The sequence below is a fragment of the Oryx dammah genome, unplaced genomic scaffold, assembly GCF_014754425.2.
Source record: "Oryx dammah isolate SB20612 unplaced genomic scaffold, SCBI_Odam_1.1 HiC_scaffold_29, whole genome shotgun sequence".
Taxonomy (NCBI): Eukaryota; Metazoa; Chordata; class Mammalia; order Artiodactyla; family Bovidae; genus Oryx; species Oryx dammah.
In genome coordinates, this window is record NW_024070213.1 from 17,806,496 (window position 1) to 17,830,935 (window position 24,440).

General features: G+C 41.0%; 1 protein-coding gene and 1 pseudogene across 2 annotated transcripts; both read right to left on the reverse strand.

The window, feature by feature from the left end:
- Positions 1-2,044: 2,044 nt before the first annotated feature.
- NANOG (Nanog homeobox) lies at positions 2,045-6,562 on the reverse strand. Of its 2 annotated transcripts, none has more exons than XM_040235088.1 (4): positions 6,427-6,562; positions 4,036-4,298; positions 2,608-2,694; positions 2,045-2,416 (listed from the first exon to the last, which is right to left on the reverse strand). In XM_040235088.1, the coding sequence occupies exons 1-4, from the start codon at positions 6,560-6,562 to the stop codon at positions 2,045-2,047; spliced, it is 858 nt and encodes a 285-aa protein (XP_040091022.1). The 2 variants fall into 2 exon arrangements, with proteins under 2 accessions (XP_040091022.1, XP_040091021.1); XM_040235087.1 differs by having other exon boundaries at positions 2,045-2,461.
- Positions 6,563-11,358: 4,796 nt separating this feature from the next.
- On the reverse strand, positions 11,359-11,835 carry LOC120857970 (annotated as a pseudogene).
- Positions 11,836-24,440: the final 12,605 nt, after the last annotated feature.

The following is a 24,440-nucleotide window of genomic DNA, read 5'->3' on the forward strand; positions in this document are numbered from 1 at the left end:
GTCAAAAGCTCCAGTCTTTAAATAGATGAATGGCATTTCTGTAAAATGGCTGATTTTCAAAAGCAAGTAGTGATCATCAAAATTCCATCCTTCTGCTTCCCGTCTTATTTGCTTCTATCTTTTTATAGGTGCTCCTATCTTTTCTGGCACTAATAAATCTTCCTAAATTAGCTGTTCCTTACCAATCTATTCCCAGTGACTTATAGCTACACTTAATCCAAAGCACAAAGTTGTAAAAAAAAAAAAACTAACAATGGTTCATCTCAGTACAGGAAAACTAAATTTTGTGTTTCCTGGGTTCTACCACTTTACTTTTAAATTGGAATATAACTGATTTACAATGTTGTGCTTCTGCTGTACAACATGAATAAGCTATGTGTGTACATACATCCTCTTCCTCTTGAGCCTCCTCCCACCCCCAATAACACTTTACAGTAACTATTTCCCCAAGTTTTCCAGGTTCTGGTTCATCATTTAGTGCTTTTCTCAAATTTGTCAGTTCATCTTGTGCACTTGTTTAGAGCCAAGAATTTTGTAAATGTTAAAGTGACTGATGATACAATCAATGCTTTCTATTTCCATTATCTACTCGGTTAAATATGCTGCCTGGCAGAGAATCCACATATCTGCCAATCAAAAAGAATGTTGCGTTCAACTTTGGTATTGGCAGAAATTTTCACTGACTTCCTCTTTTAGTTAAATGTCTAAATTCGTTGGGTTGGACAGTATGATAGATCAACATTGGAAAACTAGGGGAACCACGAGGAAAATAAGAAAACCACTCTGGTTATTCCCACCAATGATCTGTGGTAACCTAAATGGGAAGGAGATGCAAAAAAAAAAAAAAAAAAGTGGGGAGATGTATATATATATATATACATACACACATATATGTAGCTGATTCACCTTGCTAGTATAGGAACAACATTGTAAAGCAGCTATAATCCAATAAAAATTAATTTTAAAGAATCATTCTTAAGTTCACATAAAAAATAAGAATAAAAATAAGCTGAACTTTAAGTTGAAGAAGAGCAGTCACAGAACCTGTCATGTGTTACAGGAGAGCTTCCAGTTCTACCTTTTCCCCTTTGTTCCAGATCTTCCAGATGTGGCATTCTTCCGTAACTGCAAACCACAGATTTTATTGTTTCAATACTACATACACAGAAAGAAAATGTTTGTTCAGGTTTAATTAATCCATCACCTAATATTGTGTTATCTGGTTACCTTTCCTTTACTCACTTCTAGTCTCCTGGATGCCTAGAGAAGATTAGTTTATTCCCTTCCATATGAAATATTCCCGTGTTGACCTCCCTGGTGGTCCAGTGGCTAAGACTGCAAGCTCCCAAGGCAGAGGGCCTTGGATTCAATCTCTGGTCGGAGAACTAGATCCCACATGCCGTAAAGACCCAGCACAGCCAAAAAAAAAAAAAATTTTCCATGTTTAGTCAGATTTTTAACTCTTTAAATCACTGTGTGAAATCGGGGAGAGACAACTAAATGTAAAATGGCTATTTTTTATTTGTACTTAAACAACAAACCAGCCAAACTGGTACTACTTATGATGTGGCAAAATACAAAACATCGTTCTCCAAAAATAAGAGTGATGAACAAATTAGGGGTTGTAGTAAAATAGCGAAAAGGGGTGGAGGAAATCAGTAAAGCACTCTTCATCTTAAGGACTGAGATTCTTAACAAGTAAAGCCTCCCTATCCCAGAAAATATGAATAATCCCCATCTTACGTCTTTGTACTTTTGTTCCCTGTGCTTAAAGTTAGATTCTAGATCCTAAAAGTATCCAAAATATTATATATTATATCCAAAGTACTATAGTTATCTATAGCCAGACACATTTGTAATGTTGTACAATGCTTCTGAAACCTCTTATTGGACTCATTACCCTTCCCTCAAATTGACACAGAAGGTATAGTGAAAAGCAGGTTACTAAGGGGAAGCGGTACAGAATTCTAAAATGAGAAAAATTCTAGAGAATACAGTCTCTGCTCACATTAAGATTGTATACAATAGCTGTCACAAATAGCTGTTACAAATCTTCAGGCTGTATGTTGAGAGGGTAGTTTGGGAATAAATCAGTGATTTGCTGCTGGGAACTGAAATACTTGACAGTTTGCTGTATTACGTTATAATTTTCCCCAGCAGTTCCCAGGGTGGCCTCCAGATCACAGACGGGAGAATTCTGCTGGAGCTGGATCCCGGGCTGCAGGAATTCCTCCATGTAGTTGTTGAACTGATTGTTCCAAGGCTGGTTATTCCAGGCTTGGGGGCACCAGGCCTGACTGTTCCAGGAGTGGTTGCTCCAAGACTGACTGTTCCAGCTCTGATTGCTCCACGTGGGGTTATTCCAGGTCTGGTTACCCCACATGGGCAGGTTTCCAGGAGAGTTCACCAAACACCCCTGATGGTAGGAATAGAAGCCTGGGTATTCTGCCATTGCTGGGCCCTTTTGAAAAAAGAAGAAGGGATTAACTGAAAAAGTACTTGGAAGTTCAGAATTGTCCGTGGTTGGGATTGCATGCTGCAGCAATAGACAGAACTAAAAACTCTTTGTTAGGAAAAAGCAGAAAACTTTAAGTTTTCTGTTATTACCTGAGGCACACCAGTGCTATTCCTCGGCCAGTTGTTTTTCTGCCATTTCTTACATTTCATTCTCTGGTTCTGGAACCAGGTCTTCACCTGACAAGGAAAAGATAACCGGAAAAATTTTAAGATATTAGTAGGCACCTCCGATCTTCCAGTGCAGGGGGCATGGGTTCAGTCCCTGGTCAGGGAGCTAAGATCCCATGTGCTGCATGGCCATACCCCCCGCCAAAATCCACAAATAAATTTAAAAATAAAATATTAGTAATGCAGGATGTATTGATAGTAGGAACCAAAGAATATTAAGTTTTTTTTTTTTTTTTTCTGATAGCTACAACTATCTCAAACTTGAAACAAAAATTCTAATTACCAGACTCTTTTCTTAAATCCTGAATTTGAGTAAATTTCAAGCCTTTCAAGTCAGTTGGCTTTTTAAATAAACTTAACCAGTTAGATACACTGCGAGTGTGGCTAGGAGGCTAAGGCTATGAACTAGGAAGTTCACATTTAAATGTCTGCCCATACTGTTCATTGAGGTGAGGTGAGGTGAGATGAAGTCACTCAGTCGTGTCCGACTCTTTGCGACCCCATAGACTGTAGCCTGCCAGGCTCCTCCGTCCATGGGATTTTCCAAGCAAGAGTACTGGAGTGGGTTGCCATTTCCTTCTCCAGAGGATCTTCCCAACCCAGGGATCGAACCCGGGGTCTCCCACATTGTAGGCAGACGCTTTACCGTCTGAGTTTTAGTCAACAGTTAAAAGTAACTTATTTGCAATAATAAGTCCCCCCTCCATATTAGCACATTTACATTTAATATGATAATAGTATGTTAATTCAAGAATGATGAAACTTCACAAGCACAACTATACAAAAAGTTAAGGTCATTTGATAGAGGACTTGCCAAGTATGGTACCAGAGATAGAAAACCATTTGCCTGAATAAACTAGCCAATAAATATATGAAAAATGATTAACTTCATCAGTAATCAGATGTATACAGAATAAACATGCAACTTTGATTTTAACGAGAACCAGTGGTTAGCTAGGACTCTTCTAACTCAAGATGATAGAAATGTGTTTTTCCTTTGTTTAAGGGAAAATTGGAAACATTTTCACAATTTTGGCTTAACACGGGAAATGGTTTAATAAATTATGACACATTTGCAATAGATATTTAGTGAAAGAAAGATGGTCACAAAACACATTACAAAAAGATTCCATTTGCATTATTAAAAATTAACTTATTTGCAGAGGTGCATAAACATTCTTCCCCCCCCCCAAAAAAAATTTATTTGGCTGTGTGTGACATGTGGGATCTAGTTCCCTAACTAAGAATCGAACCCAGGCCCCCTTCAGTGGCAGTGATGAATCTGAGCCGCTGGATCACCAGGGAAATCCCTTATTATTTCTTATTGCACAGACAACAAAACAACTATACCTGCTTGTAGCTGAGGTTCAAGATGTTGGAAAGTTCTTGCATTTGCTGGAGACTGAGGTATTTCTGCCTCTGAAATCTGTCATTGAGTACACACAGCTGGGTCTGTGAGAACACAGTTCTGATCTTTTGTTTCTTGACGGGGACCTTCTCTTCCTTCTCTGTGCTCTCCTCCGCAGATGGGGACAGTGGTTTCACTCGGGGGCTTGTGGAAGAATCAGGACTGTCCTGAATAAGCAGATCCATGGAGGAAGGAAGAGGAGAGACTGTTGGGAATAAAACAACACTTTTCTCTAAAACTTCAAATATTAAAAATGCGTTGTTTTCAAAGCACTATTAAAAGTCCTCAGAGCAAGATAGTAGGTAATAACTTTATTCTTAACTGATCCTGAACACTCTGCCAAGTTTTGTACAAAAAACATTTTACATATAATAGACATGGTTAATATCATGTGTTGCTGGGAAGCAGTTTTTGTTCAGTGGCTAAGTCCTGTCCAGACTCTGCGACCCGGTGGACTGCAGCTTACCAGTTTCCCCTGTCCTGGGTGGGAAGCAACAGGGGACTCAAACCTCTGATAAAACAGATGATCCAGATTCTTGGGGACCCTATAGAATTAATGGTCTACTACCCAGTTTTAATACCAGGACTGTCAGAAAATGTGAATTCCAATAAACTCCTTTTGCAACCCAGACCTTGGTTAGCTCTGTGGTCTCATTTCCAGGATTATCCCTTCCTCGTGAAGTTTTTTTTTTTTTTTTTTTTTGGTTTGGTTTGGTTTGGCAATTGGGCCAAGGTTATCATAGTTTTTTTTTCTTTTTTTTAATGAAATATGCTTGCTGTGTAATATGTAAATCGCAGGTGTACAATATAGTTATTTACAATTTTTAAAGGTTATACTCCATGTATAATTATAAAATATTTGTTATCTTTCCCATGTTGTATATCTCATGGAGTTTTTCCATTGATTAGTATGATGCAACAGACAAAAAATTTAGAAATAACAAGTTAACAGACAAAAATTGTGTAGCACACGGCTTGACATATATTATTGACTTTGTAACTGAGAATTTATTTCCTGTAGTGGATTTATTTGTACAGAGGTATTCCTAGTGCTCATCTCGAATTTTACCCTTGTCATGGAATAAATGGACAGGCCTTAAACAGCAACAACTACCAAAAAAAAAAAAAAAAATCACAATCTCACAAGTAGGAAGGTCTTCAACTCATGACTAGAGGTGAGGAGTGTCTTAAAAATCATCTAGGATTTCCCTGGTGGTCCAGTGGTTAAGACTCTCTGTACTTCCAATGCAGGGTGTACGGCTTCCGTCCCTGGTTGAACAAAGATCCCACACAGCAAGGGGCTTGGTCTAACAAAAAATTTTTTAAATCCTTTTTACAAACGTGCAGTTAGCTTGCTAGGAGGAAATGCCCACGCCCACTTGCTTGTATTAAGTGCTGTATAATTTCAGCATGTGAAATTATAAAAAGATACACAAAATTTAGGAAAATGGGGTTAACATTAAATTCCATCACTCAAATATCGCAGTTGGGACATCTTGCCTCAAATACAGCAGTTATAGAAATCGTATTCCGGGGTGAATCTCTAGTGTTACCTTTTTATTTTTAATAATGACTGCTAAATTGATTTCCCAAAAAGGTGGTGCTGTCTTTACAGTATCCTGAGCATCTCTTACATTCAGTTACCAGTTAGAAGCTGAAGTACTAGAGCATAGATTTTGAAGCCAAACTGGATTTCAGATCTGAACTCTTACCCACTTAGGCAGCCTATTAAACCTTCTGGAATCATCCACCATAAAGTGAGGTGAAGACTTACTTCCCCTAGATTTAGGAGACCTGAGCATACCAGGTGTTTACAAACTACCCAGTAATAGCCAGACATCCAGAGGTTAGGAGAAGACACAAGGGCTACTTGTATAGTAGAAAAGTGAAATATTTCCCAAAGGTGCATTTCGGATCATTAACGATGCCATCTCTAGCACACCTTGAATAGACAGACCGAAAAGGTGATGTTCCTACTTCTGGCTTAGCAGTAACATTTACTGTTACTGGGTGCTCCGCATGACGCTAAGATTTTACACATCGGTGTATCACATCGCATTTGCTTGTGCACGTAAACTCTCAAATACACCGTATACGTCTGAACCGCTGCTCCCCGGTCCCTCGTCTCTCGGTGCACAGATCCTGATGCCTGAGACAGCGGGGAAAGCGCATGATCCCATCAGATTATAGTTGGAAAACAGGTGTCGAGAGGATTAACAGATAATGACACCTGCTTGTATTGATGGGCTCAAGAGGGAGACAAATGACCTTCAGTCCCTTCTTTCTCTTTCCCTGAAGGAACTTAACCCCTCAAAGATTCAGTATTTTCTTACCAGTGTCCGTGTCGAGGGTGTCAGCAGATGACCTTTGCAAGGACGCGTAACTTTCTTCAGGCATGGGTGAAGATTCCCTAGAGTTGGATGCTTCGGGGCCAAGCAGGCTTTGGGGACAAGCTGGGTCCACACTCATGTTGTTGAGCTGAAGGAGAAGGAAAAAAGCCTAAGAGCTAGATGCTAGGAAAAGTCCAGGCTGGAGAATCTAGATAGAAGAACTTAGAGAAAGGTGAAGATCTCCAGGTGTGAAAGTATTTTAAAAAAGACAGGTTGAAAGGAGTCACCTGTAAGATAAGAGCAGCCAGTCCAATCTAGGAAAATGAAAATAGATAGATAGAGGCTCTACATTTATAAGTAAGGCCCAACCATACTTGGCCCCGCCCCTCCTGGCAACGCCACGCCCACACACACGCTTGCGAATTCCCAGTTAATCCCGTCTGCCAGTCTCACCAAGGCCATTGTAATGCAAAAGAGAGTTGCAGAGTAACCCAGACCCGGTGGGGAACTGCGAAACTAGGACCTCGGAAATGGGAAACACAATGAACCCAGCAATGAGACACTCCTAGCTTCACCTTGTTTCCACCTTTTAAAAGTCAAAGACGCACCTCCAGTGGCCACCTAAGGTGATTGAAACTCTCACTGGGACAGTTAATTCCCTTGACTTGAGCCCCCCTTAGGGTCTCGAAATCAGGCTAGTTTATGGCAAAAACTGCAACTAACTCTATTTTCCTCTTTGGTTCACTCTAAGGTCACAGTAAAACACATATGGAATGTTAAGGCATCAGCTGATGTTAAAAAATCGCACTTGTTTTCAACCCCCACCTAACTTCTGTCTTGGCTTTTAGCTTTCAGAAAAACCACCAAGTCTTTTCAGCAAGGCAAAAGCCAGAGGAAAGGACCTGCAGGCCTAAGATCCTGGGAGACTGGTTAGTCATCATACATAAACCATTACTGTGGAAGTTTTTAAAAACACGTAAACACGTAAGTGCTTGGCTTAGCCACTTTACTAAGTCTCCGTTTCCTCATCTACAAATAAGGGCAGAAGTACCTTATCTGTATCTTCTTTGTGTTATTGTAAGAATCAGAGAAAGTAAAATGCTCATAACCTCTGACATGTCGTGATGTATACCCATGGCTCTTAATAGAAATTCTTTCAGGACTCTATGCCTATGACCTCTAAGTCTGACAATACTTGATGAGATTTTTGTTCTAATCCAGTGAACATGAAATCTAACATTGCATGATATAATGAAAGTACCACCTTCTTTACCTGATTCATTACTAGATGCAAAATAATAGAATTTATTGACCTGTGAAAAGAAAAGTGAAAGTGTTCCTCACTCAGTCCTGTCCCACTCTCTCCGACCCCAGGGACTGTAGCCCGTCAGGCTCCTCTGTCCATGGGATTTCCCGGGCAAGAATACTGGAGTGGATTGCCGTTCCCTTTTCCAGGGGATCTTTCCAACCCAGGGATGGAACCTGGGTCTCCTGTGTCTCCTGCACTGGAAACAAGGAGAAAAAGAACATTCTCTAGATAATTGGTATTCTTGGAATAGACTTGCCAGAGCAAATGTGATAGATTTATTTTAGAACCAACATTTGCCCTCCTGACTATTTCTCCTTCCTAAGCAGTCATCTTTATCTTGCCTTTTTTTGCTTCTTCTGGCTCTTTCTTTGAATAGCTTTTTCTTCTCCAGCATGGAAATCCTGTCTGGTCTTTAAACCCCACACCGTCCTCTTCTTCTTCTTTTGGTTTATTTCCCAAAGGAACAGTTTTTAGAGTTGAATTGCAGCACTAACCTATTTATGGACAGAAGATAACCATCTGCGCCTTCAGTTTTCCTCCTCATTCCCAAATTCAACATTCAAGAATCTTAAGATTTCTTCGTTTCCAGTCTCTCAATTCTAAAAGTAAACCCTTGGCAAATTGCAATTATATGTTTTTCTAAAATACAATTCTTGACTAATCCTCCCATCCACTCTGCCGCTCAGGTCTCCACCTGCTGGCTTAGCTCCCACGCCAGCTGAGTTTGACTCACAATACAAAGATGCCAACTTGCAAGAGTAGGATTATTGCTGGGTCCAAACAAGGGGATGAAATTCTGTGTAATCTTTGTCTTCTTGGACCACCATCCTGGAGGGGAAAAGAGTCTAGAAGAGAGGCCTCAAGGGGAGGGTGGGTGGAATACCTTGTGTTTCAGGCATAGAGCTTCTGTCTCATTAGAAATAGAAGATGATTTCTTTAAAAAAAAAAAAAAAAAGGAATGTCAGGGACTTCCCTAGCAGTCCAGTGTTTAAGACTGTGTGCTTCCACCGCAGGGGGCATGGGTTCCATCCCAGGTTGGTCGGTCGGGGAACTGAGATCCCAAATGCTCTGCAGCATGGCCAAAGGGTGGGAGGATAATGTGAGGTGATGGATATTAACAAAACTTATTGTGGTGATCATTTTGCAACACATCAGTCAGTTCAGTCACTCAGTCATGTCCAACTCTTTGCAACCCCATGAGCTGCAGCACGCCAGGCCTCCCTGTCCAACACCAACTCCCGGAGCCCATTCAAACTCATATGCATTGAGTCAGTGATGTATTGGCAACACATACGTATATCAAATTATTACATTGTACACCTTGGACTAATATGATATTGTATTAATATATCAATTACATTTCAACAAAAAGAGGAAAATAACTTTAAATGGGGAAAAACTAGGCTTCCAGGCTCTCAATTAGCACTGTTTGGTAGTTGAGGGCAGTCAAGGCCACCAGGTAAGTTGGTTTGCCTGCAGCTCTCTAAACTGCTGGTACGGGAAGTTTTGTTCTTTGTTGGTGGGGGTCTTTGCATGAAAGCCTGAGATGAATTCACCCCATCCCCCACCTGTGTCCCATTGTGTCTAAAGGAAGAGCCTCCGGAGAGGAAGACCAAAGGGCAGGGGGCTGGTAGCTGGAAGGTAGGCTTACTACATTCCTTGACCTGGAAAGCAATTTGAATGAGGCTGAGAATGCCTCAGAAGCTGTCAGTGACTGTGGGTTTGTTGGGGTGGGCTGTGTGGGTGGAGGAGGGGTATGAGATAATGTGTTGGAGTCCAGAGCCCCAAATGCAAAAATGAGTCAGTGAAATCATGATTTTAAATTTGATGGTTCTAAGAGCAACATCTGGGGAAAAGAAGGAAAAAAAAAAAAGCTAAATACCAGAAAGGAGAAATATTTTACGGCTATGATTTATTCCTTATTTATAGACAAGAAGTGCACTTTGTGGGACTTCCTGATGGTCCAGTGTGGCTAAGACTTCACACTCCCAATGCAGGAGGTCTGAGTTCAATCCTTGGTCAGAGAACTAATCCCAAATGCTGCAACTAAGACCTGGCACAGCCCATAAAATAAATTTTTAAAAAATGAAAGAAAGAAAGAAAGAAATATACTTTGGGCTACACAGTCTTTTAGGAGAGCTGGCCCTGTTAACGTTTCATTGGATTTTGTTGATTTGTCAAGGATAAGGGAATGGCAACCCACTCCGATATTCTTGCCTGGGAAATCCCATGGACAAAGGAGCCTGGTGGGCTACAGTCCATGGGGGTCACAAAAGAGTCGAATACAACTGAGAAACTAACACTAACAATCATCACAAGTATTCTTTTTAATATATTTATTTTAGTTATTTGGCTGCTGCGGGTTTTAGTTACAGCATGTGGGATCTAGTTCCCTGATCAGAGATTGAACTCCCAGCCCCCTGCACTGGGAGTGTGGAGTCTTAGCCACTGGACCACCAAGGAAGTTCCATCACAAGTATTAATACAGACTTTACCTCCCCTCAAATCTCAGGCATGGCATATACATCAAATGTGGAATTATTAAATGTAATGTTGATTTATTAGTCGTGGAAATATTGAATTTATTATTGATATATCATTGCTTTTACGCTTCACCCCTTTGTCCACTTGAGTTTGCTTGAGTATGCCCAAAATGGTACACATTCACTTATTTTTTTTTTAATTCTCATATAAGTTTTTGCTACCATTTCTTTCCTCTTCACATTGTTTCACTCTGCCTAATAAACCCATTCTATTAGTAACAGTTTCTTGTTAGTGTACATACGTGTGTATACATTTAGTGATTTAACAGTTGATTGGCCAGGAAATATTTTATTTATTTATTTATTTTATATTTATTTTATTTATTTATTTTGTTGCTGTTTCAGCTCATAGTAAAAGAGATACCTACCATGAGCCTGAGAGGAAACGAATAAGTAAATATCATCTCTACTTTTGAGGAGCTAACCATTTCATAGAGTAGATTAAATGTGTGATAAACATTGAAAACAAACCAACCAAACAGCACCAGGATGTATACAAGAGATACTGGGGGTGAATAAACAAGGAAGGTAGAGTCGAGGAAGGGAGTCAGAGATGACTTCTTGGAGGAGACTTGGAAGTCTTGAGAAGTCTCCTCCAAGCAGACTTCTCAACTTAAGAACTCAACTTCTTGAGTTGAGATAGGAAAACGTTAAGAGACTAAGGAAGGGAATTCCAGAAAATAAACAATTTGGGCAAGGCATTAGGGAAAATGATGGATTCCAGTACGGTCACTTAACATGGCTCAGAGGCAGGGTGCAGTGAAAGGGGCTGTGAGAGAAAATGACTGGAACTCATCTATAGTGAGCTCTATTTTTCTGTCCTCTGAGGCATTTTATTTGCACACATATGTATTGTTGTTCAGTCACTAAGTTGTGTCTAACTCTTTGTGACCCCATGGACTGCAGCACACCAGGCCTCCCTGTCCCTCACCATCTCCTGGAGTTTGCCCAAGTTCATGTCCATTGAACCAGTGATGCTATCCAACTATCTCATCCTCTGCCACCCTCTTCTCCTTTTGCCTTCCATCTTTCCCAGCATCAGGGTCTTTTCCAACGAGTCAGCTGTATTGTATTAAATGTGTATTACATCCCTGGACAAAAAAATCCAAGGGTTTTCCCTCCTATGTGTTTTCATCTTCTTTATGGTCCATGTTGCCTGCTGAGGTTGTCAGTACAATGAAACCAAACCAACAGGACAAGAGCAGTTTATTCTGCTGTTTTTCCAGATCTTTCACATCCAGTCTTGGGCTGATCACGCCACACTTATTTAGCCTGCCTGTGAGGTTCACAACAGTTTTCCCAGCCTTGTGGTCATCAATGATTTCAAATTCTCCAGTGTAACCAGGCCTCATCATCACAGTTAGAAAGATGACAAAGACTTTGGAGCACAGCCTGGTGTTTGCCTCTCTTTTCAGCATTGTTGATACTCTTGAGAGCATCAGCCAGGACATGCGTGGGCACCTTTAAGGCGACATGGGAAGGTGGCAGAAAGAGTATAAGTGAGCTCTTGCTATGTATAAGGCACTGTTGTATCTGTGTTGTAGGCACCTTAATTAGCATCTAGCCCAGCAACTGATGTGCACTATATGCTCGAGCTTTGTGCTTTTAATAAATAAATACAGATGGAAGTGTTTAATAGGTCTTTGGAAATTAGAGTTGAGAAACCTAAGAAGTAAAAAGTGATCACAGGTATAGTAAAAAAAAACAAACTGAGTTTGGAATTAAATCCCCTCCTCTTATTAGTTTGCACTTTCCTGGTGTTCCTCTTACTAACCTGGTGATTCTGTCTCCTTTCTGGTTCTTCCTCACTCCTATATCTAAAAATTAGAGTGTACCCAAGTTTAGTTCTGGCTTCCCTGGTGGCTCAGAGAGTAAAGAAACCTCCTGCAATGCTGGAGACTGGGTTCGATCCCTGGGTTGGGAAGATCCCCCTGGAGGAGGGCATGGCAACTCACTCCAGTTATTCTTGCCTGGAGAATCCGCATAGACAGAGGAGCCTGGTGGGCTACAGTCCATGGGGTTGCAAAGAGTTGGACACAACTGAAAGACTAAGCAAAGCACACAGCAAGTTTAGTTCTCAAACCTCTACCTATAGTCACTGCCTTAGTTATCTCAGCCTATCTTATAACTTTTTTTTTTTTTTGGTCACATGGCTTGTGGGACCTTAGTTCACTCAGTAGGGATTGAACACTCACCCTTGGCAGTGAAAGTGTGCAGTCTTAATCACTGGACTGCCAGATAATTCTATCTTATGACTTTAAATACCATCTCTATGCTTTTGTTTTTCACATGTATGTCTTTGTCCCAGATCTGTTTCTGAGACTTAAGTCTCTTATCTATCCAACTCCCTACTTAACCTCTCCACTTGAATTTCTAATAGGCATCACAATATTAATATTTCCCAAACCGACCTCTCAATGTTCCTTCCTACTCAGGCTCCTCCTATAGTCTTCTCCATCTTGTTATATGAGAATTCCATCCTTCTGGTTGCTCAGGGCAAATTTCCAAAGCCATCTTTGTTGACGAATGCCATCAAAATTTAGCAGAATCCAATTTGTTGTTGTTTAGTCATTAAGTCATATCTGACCCTTTGGACTGTAGCCTGCCAGCTCATCTGTCTGTGGGATTTCTCAGGCAAAAATACTGGAGTGGGTAGCCATTTCCTTCTCCAGAGATCTTTGTGAACCAGCCCAGAATCCAATTATTTCTTTCTTTTAATTTTTTCTCTCTCCACGTTTCCTTTTTCCACTGTTTTTGATCATCATATAGACTAGGGCATAGAAAATCAATGGATAGTAATAAATGGTTATTTTTTAAAATAAAGAACATGTATTTATTTTGTTACTGTTCATGTCACAAGAGAGCTGGGGGCTTGAAATTACCTGTGTCCTGTGTTCTCTGGGAAAAAAGAAAGCTCAGGGCTTCCTTTGGTGGCTCCGTGGTACGGAATCTGCCTGCCAATGCAGGAGACACAGGTTTGTTCCCTGATCCAGGAAGATCCCACGTGCACCACAACTACTGAGCCTGTGCTCTGGAGCCCGGGAGCCACACCTGCTGACTGAAGCCCTTGCACACTGGAGCCTGTGTTCCACAGCGAGAGAAGTCACCACAACGAGAAGCCTGAGCACCACAGCTAGAGAGTAGCCCCCTCGCCGCAGTTAGAGAAAGCCTGTACAGCTCCTGAGACCCAGCACAGAAAAAATAAATCCTTTTTTTCTTAGAAAAAGAGAGACAGGGGGCTGCACTTGACCTTTTCTAAGTATCTCCAAGGCTACGGCCCTCACCAAACCACCATCTATATTGCTTGGATTATTCCAGTAGCCTCCCAACTCATCTTTGAAAAAAAAAAATTTAAAGACTATCACACGAAGCTATTCCTTTGCTCACAACCCTCCTTTAGTTTTCGCACATTCAGAGTAACAAGTCAGTACACTGAATTACAGAAGCCCTCTTCTGGCCGTGTACTTGACTTCTGTCTTGGGTCCTTGTGTTTTCCATCATCTCCATGAAGCTGGCCTCCCTGCTGATCCTGGAATGAACCAGGAAAGCTCTAGAATCAGGGCTTTTGTGTCCTTACTTTTTTCTCTGATCAGTTCCCTGCCTTTCCCCACCGCCCCCAGAATTACAACCAACTTGATCCCTCTCCCTTCCTTTAAATCTTTAATTTTCCTCTTCAGTAATGCCTCCTCTTCCCAGTTCTTCTCTACTTTTCTTCTTAGCACTTATCATCATAATATATATTTTTCTATATAAATATATAATCATAAATAATATTTGTCTATAATAAATATTTATCTATAATAAAAATTTATTTTTCTATCTATAATAAATATTTTATATTTATTAGATTTTTTTTCTATCTATTCTATCCATCTATCACCATCTTCTGTTCCCCACTACCACTAAAAGATAAATTCTGTTAGGGTGTTATTTTAATTTTTGTTTTTTTTCATTTAGTGTAGTATTTCCAGCCCCAGAAGAGTGTGGTCCATAAGCCAGCATCATCAGTATTTCTTGGGAGTTGTTAGGGACATAAGTGCATGGGCTTTACCACAGAACTGCTGAATAGGAGTCTCTGGTGGGGGTGACTGGAATCTGTAAATCTGTGTTTAAAAGTTATTCAAGTGAATCTTTGACAAGTGGTTGTTTGAGAATTTCTGTTATAGAACAGTCACGGGCAACAGTAGGGATGCTCTCAATCATTGTTTGTTGATGAAGGAATGGGTTTCAAAAGATCTAGAACTTTGTAAGTAAATAAGGTAGGAGCCATTTCCTACATTTAAATATTAAATTGCACTTCAATGTGAAATACAAAATAGCAGTTAAAAACAAAAAAAAACAATGCTCTTGGCCTCAGGTTCCCTAAAATGAATTCAGTGAGCCTGGAACTCTTGGGAAAGAGCTGACTTTAATTTGCAACAAATTAGCTCTTTCTAGGTCCTCTGCTGCTGGGGCTGCTGCTGCGAAGTTGCTTCAGTCATGTCGGACTCTGTGTGACCCCATAGATGGCAGTCCACCGGGCTCCGCCGTCCCTGGGATTCTCCAGGCAAGAGTACTGGAGTGGGTTGCTATTGTCTTCTCCGCTAGGTCCTCTGAGAGATAGATAACTCTTAAATTGCTTGTGTTGTAAAAAAATGAACCACACAACCACCTAAACTGCCATTTCAGAGGCTACTAATGGAATTTCACAGTATGTTCTCCACTGACTTTGCCTGTTTTAACTATAAGAGCATTAACACACTTTCATCCACCTGCAAAGAAGCTTCTTACTTACTTAGTAGACAATATGATAAGCTGTCAAAATGTACCTGGCATCCAACTTTAGTAAGTTACTCATGGCCAATTTTGTTTCATCTGTGACCTTACCATGAGTACAAGCTTGGACATCCAATAAAAGATTCACCTAACGGGAAAATAGGTGACGTGTCACTGACACCTTTTTCCAACATCTGAACCTTTATATAATTAAATACTAACTTTTGTGATCATTTTATCTCCTAATACTTCACCAGTCTGTCCCTTGGATATTCAGTGTTCTTGTTGTTTGGTGGCTGGGTCTTGTCCGACCCTTTGGGATCCTGTGGATTGTAGCCCACCAGGGTCCCTGTCCATGGGATTTTCCAGGCAAGAATTCTGGACTGGGTTGCCGTTTCCTTCTGGAGGGGATCTTCCTGACCCAGGGATCGAAGCCCCGTCTTCTGCTTGACAGGTGGATTCTTTATCACTGAGCCACCTGGGAAGCCTGTATGTTCAGTACCACTCCCTTTACCCTCATTCAGGCATCATCTCTTGCCCAGACCTCCACAGACTTCCACTTAACCTTACATAGGCAGAACCCACTGTGTGCCAGAGTTATTGACCTTCAAATCAACCATAGTATCCTTTGGCTGAAGTCTTCTCTAAAGAAGACCACAGCCTGCTCTCTGCTTGCCTCTTCAGTTTTGGCAGGTTGCTTTACCCAACTAGTCCCTTCGGTCCTGATGCTTTTCTCCTCTCTCTTTGCTTGGGTGCATTTTTAGTTTTTCAAGATGCAGATCAGGTGTCCTTTCTCTCAGTGACTTAGGTGTCCCTCTTCTGTGCCTAACTCCTCCCATGGCGGTTGTCACTTTGCATTTATTTTTTAATTTAAAAACATTTTGATGGGGGGGGGAGGTTGTCTGTATTGCAAGGCATGTGGGGGTCTTAGTTCCCTGACCAAGGACTGAACCTGAATCCCCTGCATTGGAGGCTTGGAGTCTTAACCCCTGGGCCACTAGGGGAGTCTCAACATTTTGCATTTTAGTTATAGCTTTTGTTTTTTTATATTTGGATTCTGTCTGGAATAACTCATTGAGAGTCTGGTTTGTTCTTTAGCCTAGTGCAATACTAGTCAAAGAAAGGTCCTGCTTTCAGATCACATCAGCATTATCTGGGAGCTTGTAAGAAAAGCAAGTTCTTGGACTGGGTGTTACCCCAGATTTACTGGATCAGAATCTGGGAGTGGAGCCCAGGAATCTGTCTTTTCAGAATCTCTGATTTTTGTGTGCTCTAAAGTTTGAGGAGTACTGATTTAGAACACAGTGCTTGGCAGTAGGGGAAGATCTCAATTAATATTTAAAGAATCTGCCTGTGATGCGGGAGACCTGGGTTTGATCCCTGGGTCGGGAAGATCCCCTGGAGGAAGGCCTGGCAGCCCACTCCAGTATTCTTGCCTGGAGAATCCCATGGACAGAGTCCGTGGGGTCGCAGAGTTGGACACAACTGAGCAGCTAAGACATATTTATTAAGTTAATAAATCAATTCCAGTGGCTATAACACTGATATTCAGAAAACTGGAGAATTAAGAGAACTCTGAAAAAACAAAGCAAAACAAATCAAATTTCTTCCTTGGGGTTTTGATTTGGATTTTTCAGATCTTGCTCTCTCTAAAGTCTTTTGATACATAAGGACTAAACTACTCTGTCTCCCAAATTGTAAAGTTCTAAAGTGTCAAGTTCTAAAGTCAAACCATCAAGTTGAATTGTCAGAATCCTGACCCTTTGCAACACTATTGACAGCATAACTCCCTTTCCGCCCTACCCTCAGGGGATCCTTCACCTATAGTAGAAATGGATTTTTTTCTTGTTTTTCATCTAGGTTAGGTCTAGCCCCCAGGGAAAGGAAGAACCTACAGGAATGTCTACCAAAGTTTAGCAAATGTATACAGTTGCTCTGGAACTCGGCCCAGAGTTATTGGCCCAGAAGAGAGTAAGCTTCCCAGTTTCTCAGTAGGTTTTAGAGAAAGAGGAAGAAGTTAGAAAAGCAGGTCTTTGTGGAAAGAGTAAGGTGATGGTGGTGGTGGTGATGGTGATGGTGGAGGGGGTGTGGAATAAAAGAAACAACCACCTTAGTTGTTGCTCTAGTTGACTGGTATTGGGATGAAATAAGCTGTTAACCCTAATAACAGTGCACCTAAATATTGTACTTAGAATATTTCAGGACACCAGGGTATTCCAATATTATATAGAGATGAGAGGAAGCAGGAACAAGAGATCTCTGCCTCCCAGGAGTAAATAAATTCAATACCGGAAAGAGAAATCAAGGCTAAGGCAAATAGCAGGATGTGGGGAAAGAATTCAAATTCAAGGAAGCTATTTTTTTTTTTTTTTAGTGACGTATAGTTAATTTATAATGTGTTAGTTTCAGGTGTACAGCAAGGTGATTCAGTTTTACATATATATCTGTCCTTTTCACATTCTTTTCTATTACGAATTTTTATAAGATATTGAATATAGCTCCTTGTGGTATACAGTAGGTCCTTGTTATCTATTTTACATATAGTAGGATTCCCTGGTAGCTCAACTGATAAAGAATCCACCTGCAATGCAGGAGACCCCAGTTTGATTCCTGGGTCGGGAAGACCCACTGGAGAAAGGATAGGCTACCCACTCCAGTATTCTTGGGCTTCCCTGGTGGCTCAGTTGGTAGAGAATCCGCCTGCAATGTGGGAGACCTGGGTTTGATCCCTGGGTTGGGAAGATCCCCTGGAGAAGGGCATGGCAAACCATTCCAGTATTCTTGCCTGGAGAATCCCATGCACAGAGGAGCCTGGTGGGCTACAGTCCCTGGGGTCGCAAAGAGTCGGACATGACTGAGCGACTAAACACAGAATGGCACAGTGTGTACATATTAATCCCAAACACTATCCCTGTTTAGTAACCATGTTTGTTTTTTATGTCTGTGAGTCTATTACATAACCAGTAGTTTCACACTTCCGTGCCTCAATTTCATGAATGTACATGAAAAAAAGGACATAATATATAGTAACTGATCAGAAAGGTATGCTGGGTCCCAGAGTGGGCTGCACTTAAATGTACCTCAATGGCCTATTGGTTACTTTGAATTAAAGTTGCTTAAGACGGGATCTTTGAGTTGCACTCAATATCCCAGCAAGCTCGGAAAACCCAGCAGTGGCCACAGGACTGGAAAAGGTCAGTTTTTATTCCAATCCTAAAGAAAGGCAATGCCAGAGAATGTTCAAACTACTGCACAATTGCACTTATTTCACATGCTAGCAAAGTAATATTGAAAATTCTCCAATCTAGGTTTCAACAGTAGGTGAATTGAGAACTTCCAGATGTTCAAGCTGGATTTAGAAAAGGCAGAGGAACCAGAGATCAAATTGCCAACATCCGTTGGATCATGGAAAAAGCAAGAGAGTTCCAGAAAAAATCTTCTTCTGCTTCATTGACTATGCTAAAGCCTTTGACCGTGTGGATCACAACAAACGGTGGAAAATTCTTTGCGCATGCAGCGTTTCATGGGGTCGCAAAGAGTCGGACACGACCGAGTGACTGAACTGAACTGAACTTACCTGCCTCCTGAGAAATTTGTGCGCAGGTCAAGAAGCAACAGTTAGAACTGGACATGGATCAATGGACTGGTTCCAAATTGGGAAAGGAGTACATCAAGGCTATATATTGTCACCTTGCTTATTTAACTTATATTCAGAGTATATCACATGAAATGCCAGATTGGATGAAGCACAAGCTGGAATCAAGATTGCCAGGAGAACTATTAATAACCTCAGATATGCAGATGACACCACCCTTATGGCAGAAAGCAAAGAGGAACTAAAGAGCCTCTTGATGAAAGTGAAAGAGTAGAGTGAAAAAGCTGTCTTAAAACTCAACATTCAAAAAACAAAGATCATGGTATCCGGTCCCATCACTTCATGGCAAATAAATGGGGAAACAATGGAAACAGTGACAGACTTTACTTTCTTGGGCTCCAAAATCACTGCAGATAGCCAGCAAAGGTCCATCTAGTCAAAGCTATGATTATTCCAGTAGTCATGTATGTATGTGAAACTTGTACTATAAAGAAAGCTGAGCGCCAGAGAACTGTGGTGTTGGAGAAGACTCTTGAGGGTCCCTTGGACTGCAAGGAGATCCAACCAGTCCATCCTAAAGGAGACCAGTCCTGAATATTCATTGGAAGGACTGATGCTGAAGCTGAAACTCCAATACTTTGGCCACCTGATGTGAATAACTGATTCATTGAAAAAGACCGTGGTGCTGGGAAAGATTGACAGCAGGAGGAGAAGGGGACAACAGAGGATGAAATGGTTGGATAGCATCATCCACTTGAGGGACATGAGTTTGAGCAAGCTCTGGGAGTTGGTGATGGACATCTAATGTGCTACAGTTCATGGGGTCGCAAAGAGTCCACACAACTGAGCGACTGAACCGAAGACAGGATCAATGCAAGAAGGGTTCTCTGACTCTTCTCGTGTCTCCCCGAGAGCAGGAAATAGATCTCTTTTGTGAAACATGGACTCCCCCGTGTGGAGGGAGAAGTCCACCCTTATCCCCAGTGGCAGGGAATTTTGGCCAAGAAGTCTGTGTAAGCAAAACTTGTTACTTATTTAATTTATTACCCTAGGCTCTAATTCTGTTTAGATTTTTCACTAATTGAGCTCTGAAGTCTGAGTTTCTTGGTCTTGTCAATTCTTTGCAAATCTATTGTTTCTTGGTTTAAAAGTATAAACACTGCTTGCTTTGACAACCTCTTAGGCCCATTTCTATGAGATGGTCACTATTAAATTTTTTTTCTTTTTTTTTTTAAGAAAAAGCATTATTAGTTCAGACACAAAAACTCAAGAGCATGAGAGGGAAATTCCTTTCCCCCACCTCCACAGGTATATCTTGTAGGTGCTCAGTCAGTGTTAGCTATTATTATTTTCTCTCTGTAGGCTATATTTTGGGGCTTCCCTGGTGGCTCAGTGATAAAGAATCTGCCTGCCTTACCAGGAGATACAGGAGACATGGGTCCAATCCCTGGGTCAGAAAGATTCCCTGGAGTAAAGCATGGCTACTCATTCCAGGGTTCGCACCTGGAGAATCCCATGGTCTGAGGAGCCTGGTGGGCTGCCGTCCATGGGATCACATAGAGTCAAACATGACTGAAGCAATTGAGCACAGCCTGGCACGTGCCCTGTTTTGGAAAGTCCGTGACTTCGTTCACTAAGCGAATACTATGAAGCATCTCTGAAGTGTCAGATGCTGGAATAAAGAAGTGGGTTATGCATGCTTCCCAGTGGACTTTCCAGGTGGCGCATTGGTCAAGAACCCACCTGCCAACGCGGGAGTCTGGGGTTTGATCCCTGGGTCGGGAAGATCCCCTGGAGAAAGGGAATGGCTACCTACTCCACTACCCTTGCCTGGAGAATTCCATGGACAGAGGAGCCTGGTGGGCTATAGTCCATGGGGTCGCAAAGAGTCAGACATGACTGAGCAACTAACACTTTCACTTTCAATATCAATGAATCATTCCATGAACAAAGATAACTATTACTTCTTTCAGTGTACTAACTAGATTACATGTACTCTGGCATCCACAGATTTTTATCTTGTATGGCACATTTGGAATTGTTATTTCCATCCTTAAGAGATATGTCAAGAATGGAGGTAGTTGAATTTGAGGAGAACATAATTCATTCTATAAGAGTTATAAGTGTGTTTGTGTGTGTGTGTGTGTGTGTGTGTGTGTGTGTGTGTAGCAAATCCTTTTGTTTGCATCTTCCTCTGATCCCCATATCAGCTAACATAAGATGTATAGATAATAATTAACTTACATCAGTGTACTTAAGATACTGTGTATCAAGGAGATTTCTGATAGCTCAGGTGGTAAAGAATCCACAGGCATTGCAGGAGACCCTGGTTCGATTCCTGGGTTGGGAAGATCCTCTGGAGAAGGGATAGGCTACCCACTCCAATATTCTTGGGTTTCCCTGGTGGCTCAGCTGGTAAAGAATCCACCTGCAATGCGGAAGGACTGGGTTTGATCTCTGGGTTGGGAAGATCCCCTGGAGAAGGGAAAGGCTACCCACTCCAGTATTCTGAGCTAGAGAATTCCATGGACTGTATAGTCCATGGCCTCACAAAGAGTCAGACATGACTGAGTGACTGTCATATCAAGAGTGAATATCACCCAGATTTTGTATTATCTTGTTGGGAAAGAGCACATTTCTGGTTGTACACACGATAGTTTTATTATGTTAGGTAGAAATATGACTTTGCTATTTTCTTTATTTGTAGGTTAAATATGGTTTAAGGAGATGTATATGGGTGCCATGTTCACAGGGGATGAGCTATGATGCTTAATTTTATGTGTCAACTTGGCTAGTCAGCAGTACCCAGGTATTCAATTAAACATTAGTCTGAGTGTTGTTGTGAAAGTATTTTTGTAGATGTAGTTAACATCTACCATCAGCTGACTTTAAGTAAAAGAACATTATCCTTACTAATCTGGGAAGGCCTGATCTAATCAGTTGAAAGTCCTTGAACAAGATAGAGGTTTCCCCAAAGAAGAAATTTCACTTCTGGACTGCAGCTTTAGCTCCTGTCTGACAATTTCTAGCCATCTGGCCTGCCCTCTGGATTTTGGGTTTATTAGATCCTCAGAGCCACATAGCCAATTCCTTGAAATAAATATCTATGTATAGGTGTATAACCTACTGGTTCTGTTTCTAGATTAGAATCCTGATTGATTTAGCTGTTTTGTATATTACCTATGAATAAAGTCAAAGTTAATACCTAGGTGTTGAAAGTGGCAGTTGACATATTTGGTTTGTTGAATTTGGCATTCATTATTAACAAAGTTCTTTTCATCTGGCCTATATGGGCTTCCCATGTGGCTCAGCTGGTAAAGAATACACCTGCAATGCGGGAGACCTGGATTTGATCCCTGGGTTGGGAAAATCCCCTTGAGAAGGGAAAGGCTACCCACTCCAGTATTCTGCCCTGGAGAATTCCATGGACTGTATAGTCCATGGGTTTCCAAAGAGTCAGACACGACTGAGTGATTTTCACTTTCATCTGGCCTATATAAGTTATTTCTTGATTTTTTTAAAAATATGTTAAAAACTCACTTTTGATATTGAGTGATATTAGCAAACATACATTGATAAAAACATAAAATACTTTGCAAGGTATATTTTATTCATTTGGGGGTACATTTAAAAAATAAACTATTTTATTAAATAGAATAGTTTAAGATTTACAGAAAAGTAAACAGTATAGATTATTCTCATATACTCCATATCAAATTCCCCCTATTATTAAACCTTAGATTAGTATGGTACAATTGTCATAACTAATGAACTGACATTAACAAAAACCCATACTTCATATTTTCAAAGATTTTACCTTTCGGGGGAGGGGGAGGCGCTGTGCCCGGCAGCATGCAGGATCTTAGTTCCCCCACCAGAGATCCAACCAGAGCCCTTGAGAGTGAGAGCTCAGAGTCCTAACCACTGGACTGCCAGGGAATTCCCCTTTCTTTTTCATTTTAAAACATTTTGCTATAAATGTACTATAAACATTTATTATAAATACAAATTACAGTATTAAACTGAAATATTGAAGGAAGACAAAGTCATTCATTTACTTCCCTGTCATAGTTAGTAATTTATTTTATCTTTTTATTATATACTCGGCATGACAGTGTACAGGAGACAAGAATCAAGACAATCTTCAAGAAAACAAAATGCAAAAAAGCAAAATGGCTGTCTGCGGAGGCCTTACAAAATAGCTGTGAAAAGAAGGGAAGCCAAAAGCAAAGGAGAAAAGGAAAGATACACCCATTTGAATGCAGAGTTCCAAAGAATAGCACGGAGAGATAAGAAAGCCTTCCTCAGGGATGGATGCAAAGAAATAGAGGAAAACACTAGAATGGGAAAGACTAGAGATCTCTTCAAGAAAATTAGAGATACCAAGGGAAGATTTCCTGCAAAGATGGCCTCGATAAAGGACAGAAATGGTATGGACCTAACAGAAGCAGAAGATATTAAGAAGAGGTGGCAAGAATACACAGAAGAACTGTACAAAAAAGATCTTTACCATCTATATAATCACAATGGTGTGATCACTCACCTAGAGCCAGACCTCCTGGAATCTGAAGTCAAGTGGGCCTTAGAAAGCATCACTATGAACAAAGCTAGTGGAGGTGATGGAATTCCAGTTGAGCTCTTTCAAATCCTGAAAGATGATGCTGTGAAAGTGCTGCACTCAATATGCCAGCAAATTTGGAAAACTCAGCTGTGGCCACAGGACTGGAAAAGGTCAGTTTTCATTCTAATCCCTAAGAAAGCCAATGGCAAAAAATGCTCAAACTACTGCACAATTGCACTCATCTCACACGCTAGTAAAGTAATGCTCAGAATTCTCCAAGCCAGGCTTCAGCAATACGTGAACCATGAACTTCCAGATGTTCAAGCTGGATTCAGAAAAGGCTTAGGAACCAGAGATCAAATTGCCAACATCCGCTGGATCATGGAAAAATCAAGGGAGTTCCAGAAAAACATCTATTTCTGCTTTATTGACTATGCCAAAGCCTTTGACTGTGTGGATCACAATAAACTGTGGAAAATTCTGAAAGAGAGGGGAATACCAGACCACCTGACCTGCCTCTTGAGAAACCTGTATGCAGGTCAGGAAGCAACAGTTAGAACTGAACATGGAACTACAGACTTGTTCCAAATAGGGAAAGAAGTACATCAAGGCTGTATATTGTCACCCTGCTTATTTAACTTATATGCAGAGTACATCATGAGAAACACTGGGCTAGAGGAAGCACAAGTTGGAATCAAGATTGCCGGGAGAAATACTAATAACCTCAGATATGCAGATGACACCACCCTTATGGCAGAAAGTGAAGAACTAAAGAGCCTCGATGAAAGTGAAAGAGGAGAGTGAAAAAGTTGGCTTAAAGCTCAACATTCAGAAAACAAAGATCATGGCATCTGGTCCCATCACTTCATGGGAAATAGATGGGGAAACAGTGGAAACAGTGTCAGACTTTATTTTTCTGGGCTCCAAACTGCAGATGGTGACTGCAGCCATGAAATTAAAGGACGGTTACTCCTTGGAAGGAAAGTTATGACCAACCTAGATAGCATATTCAAAAGCAGAGACATTACTTTGCCAACAAAGGTCCGTCTTGTCAAGGCTATGGTTTTTCCAGTGGTCATGTATGGATGTGAGAGTTGGACTATAAAGAGCTGAGTGCCAAAGAGTTGATGCTTTTGACCTGTGGTGTTGGAGAAGACTCTTGAGAGTCCCTTGGACTGCAAGGAGATCCAACCAGTCCATCCTAAAGGAGATCAGTCCTGGGTGTTCATTGGTAGGATTGATGTTGAAGCTGAA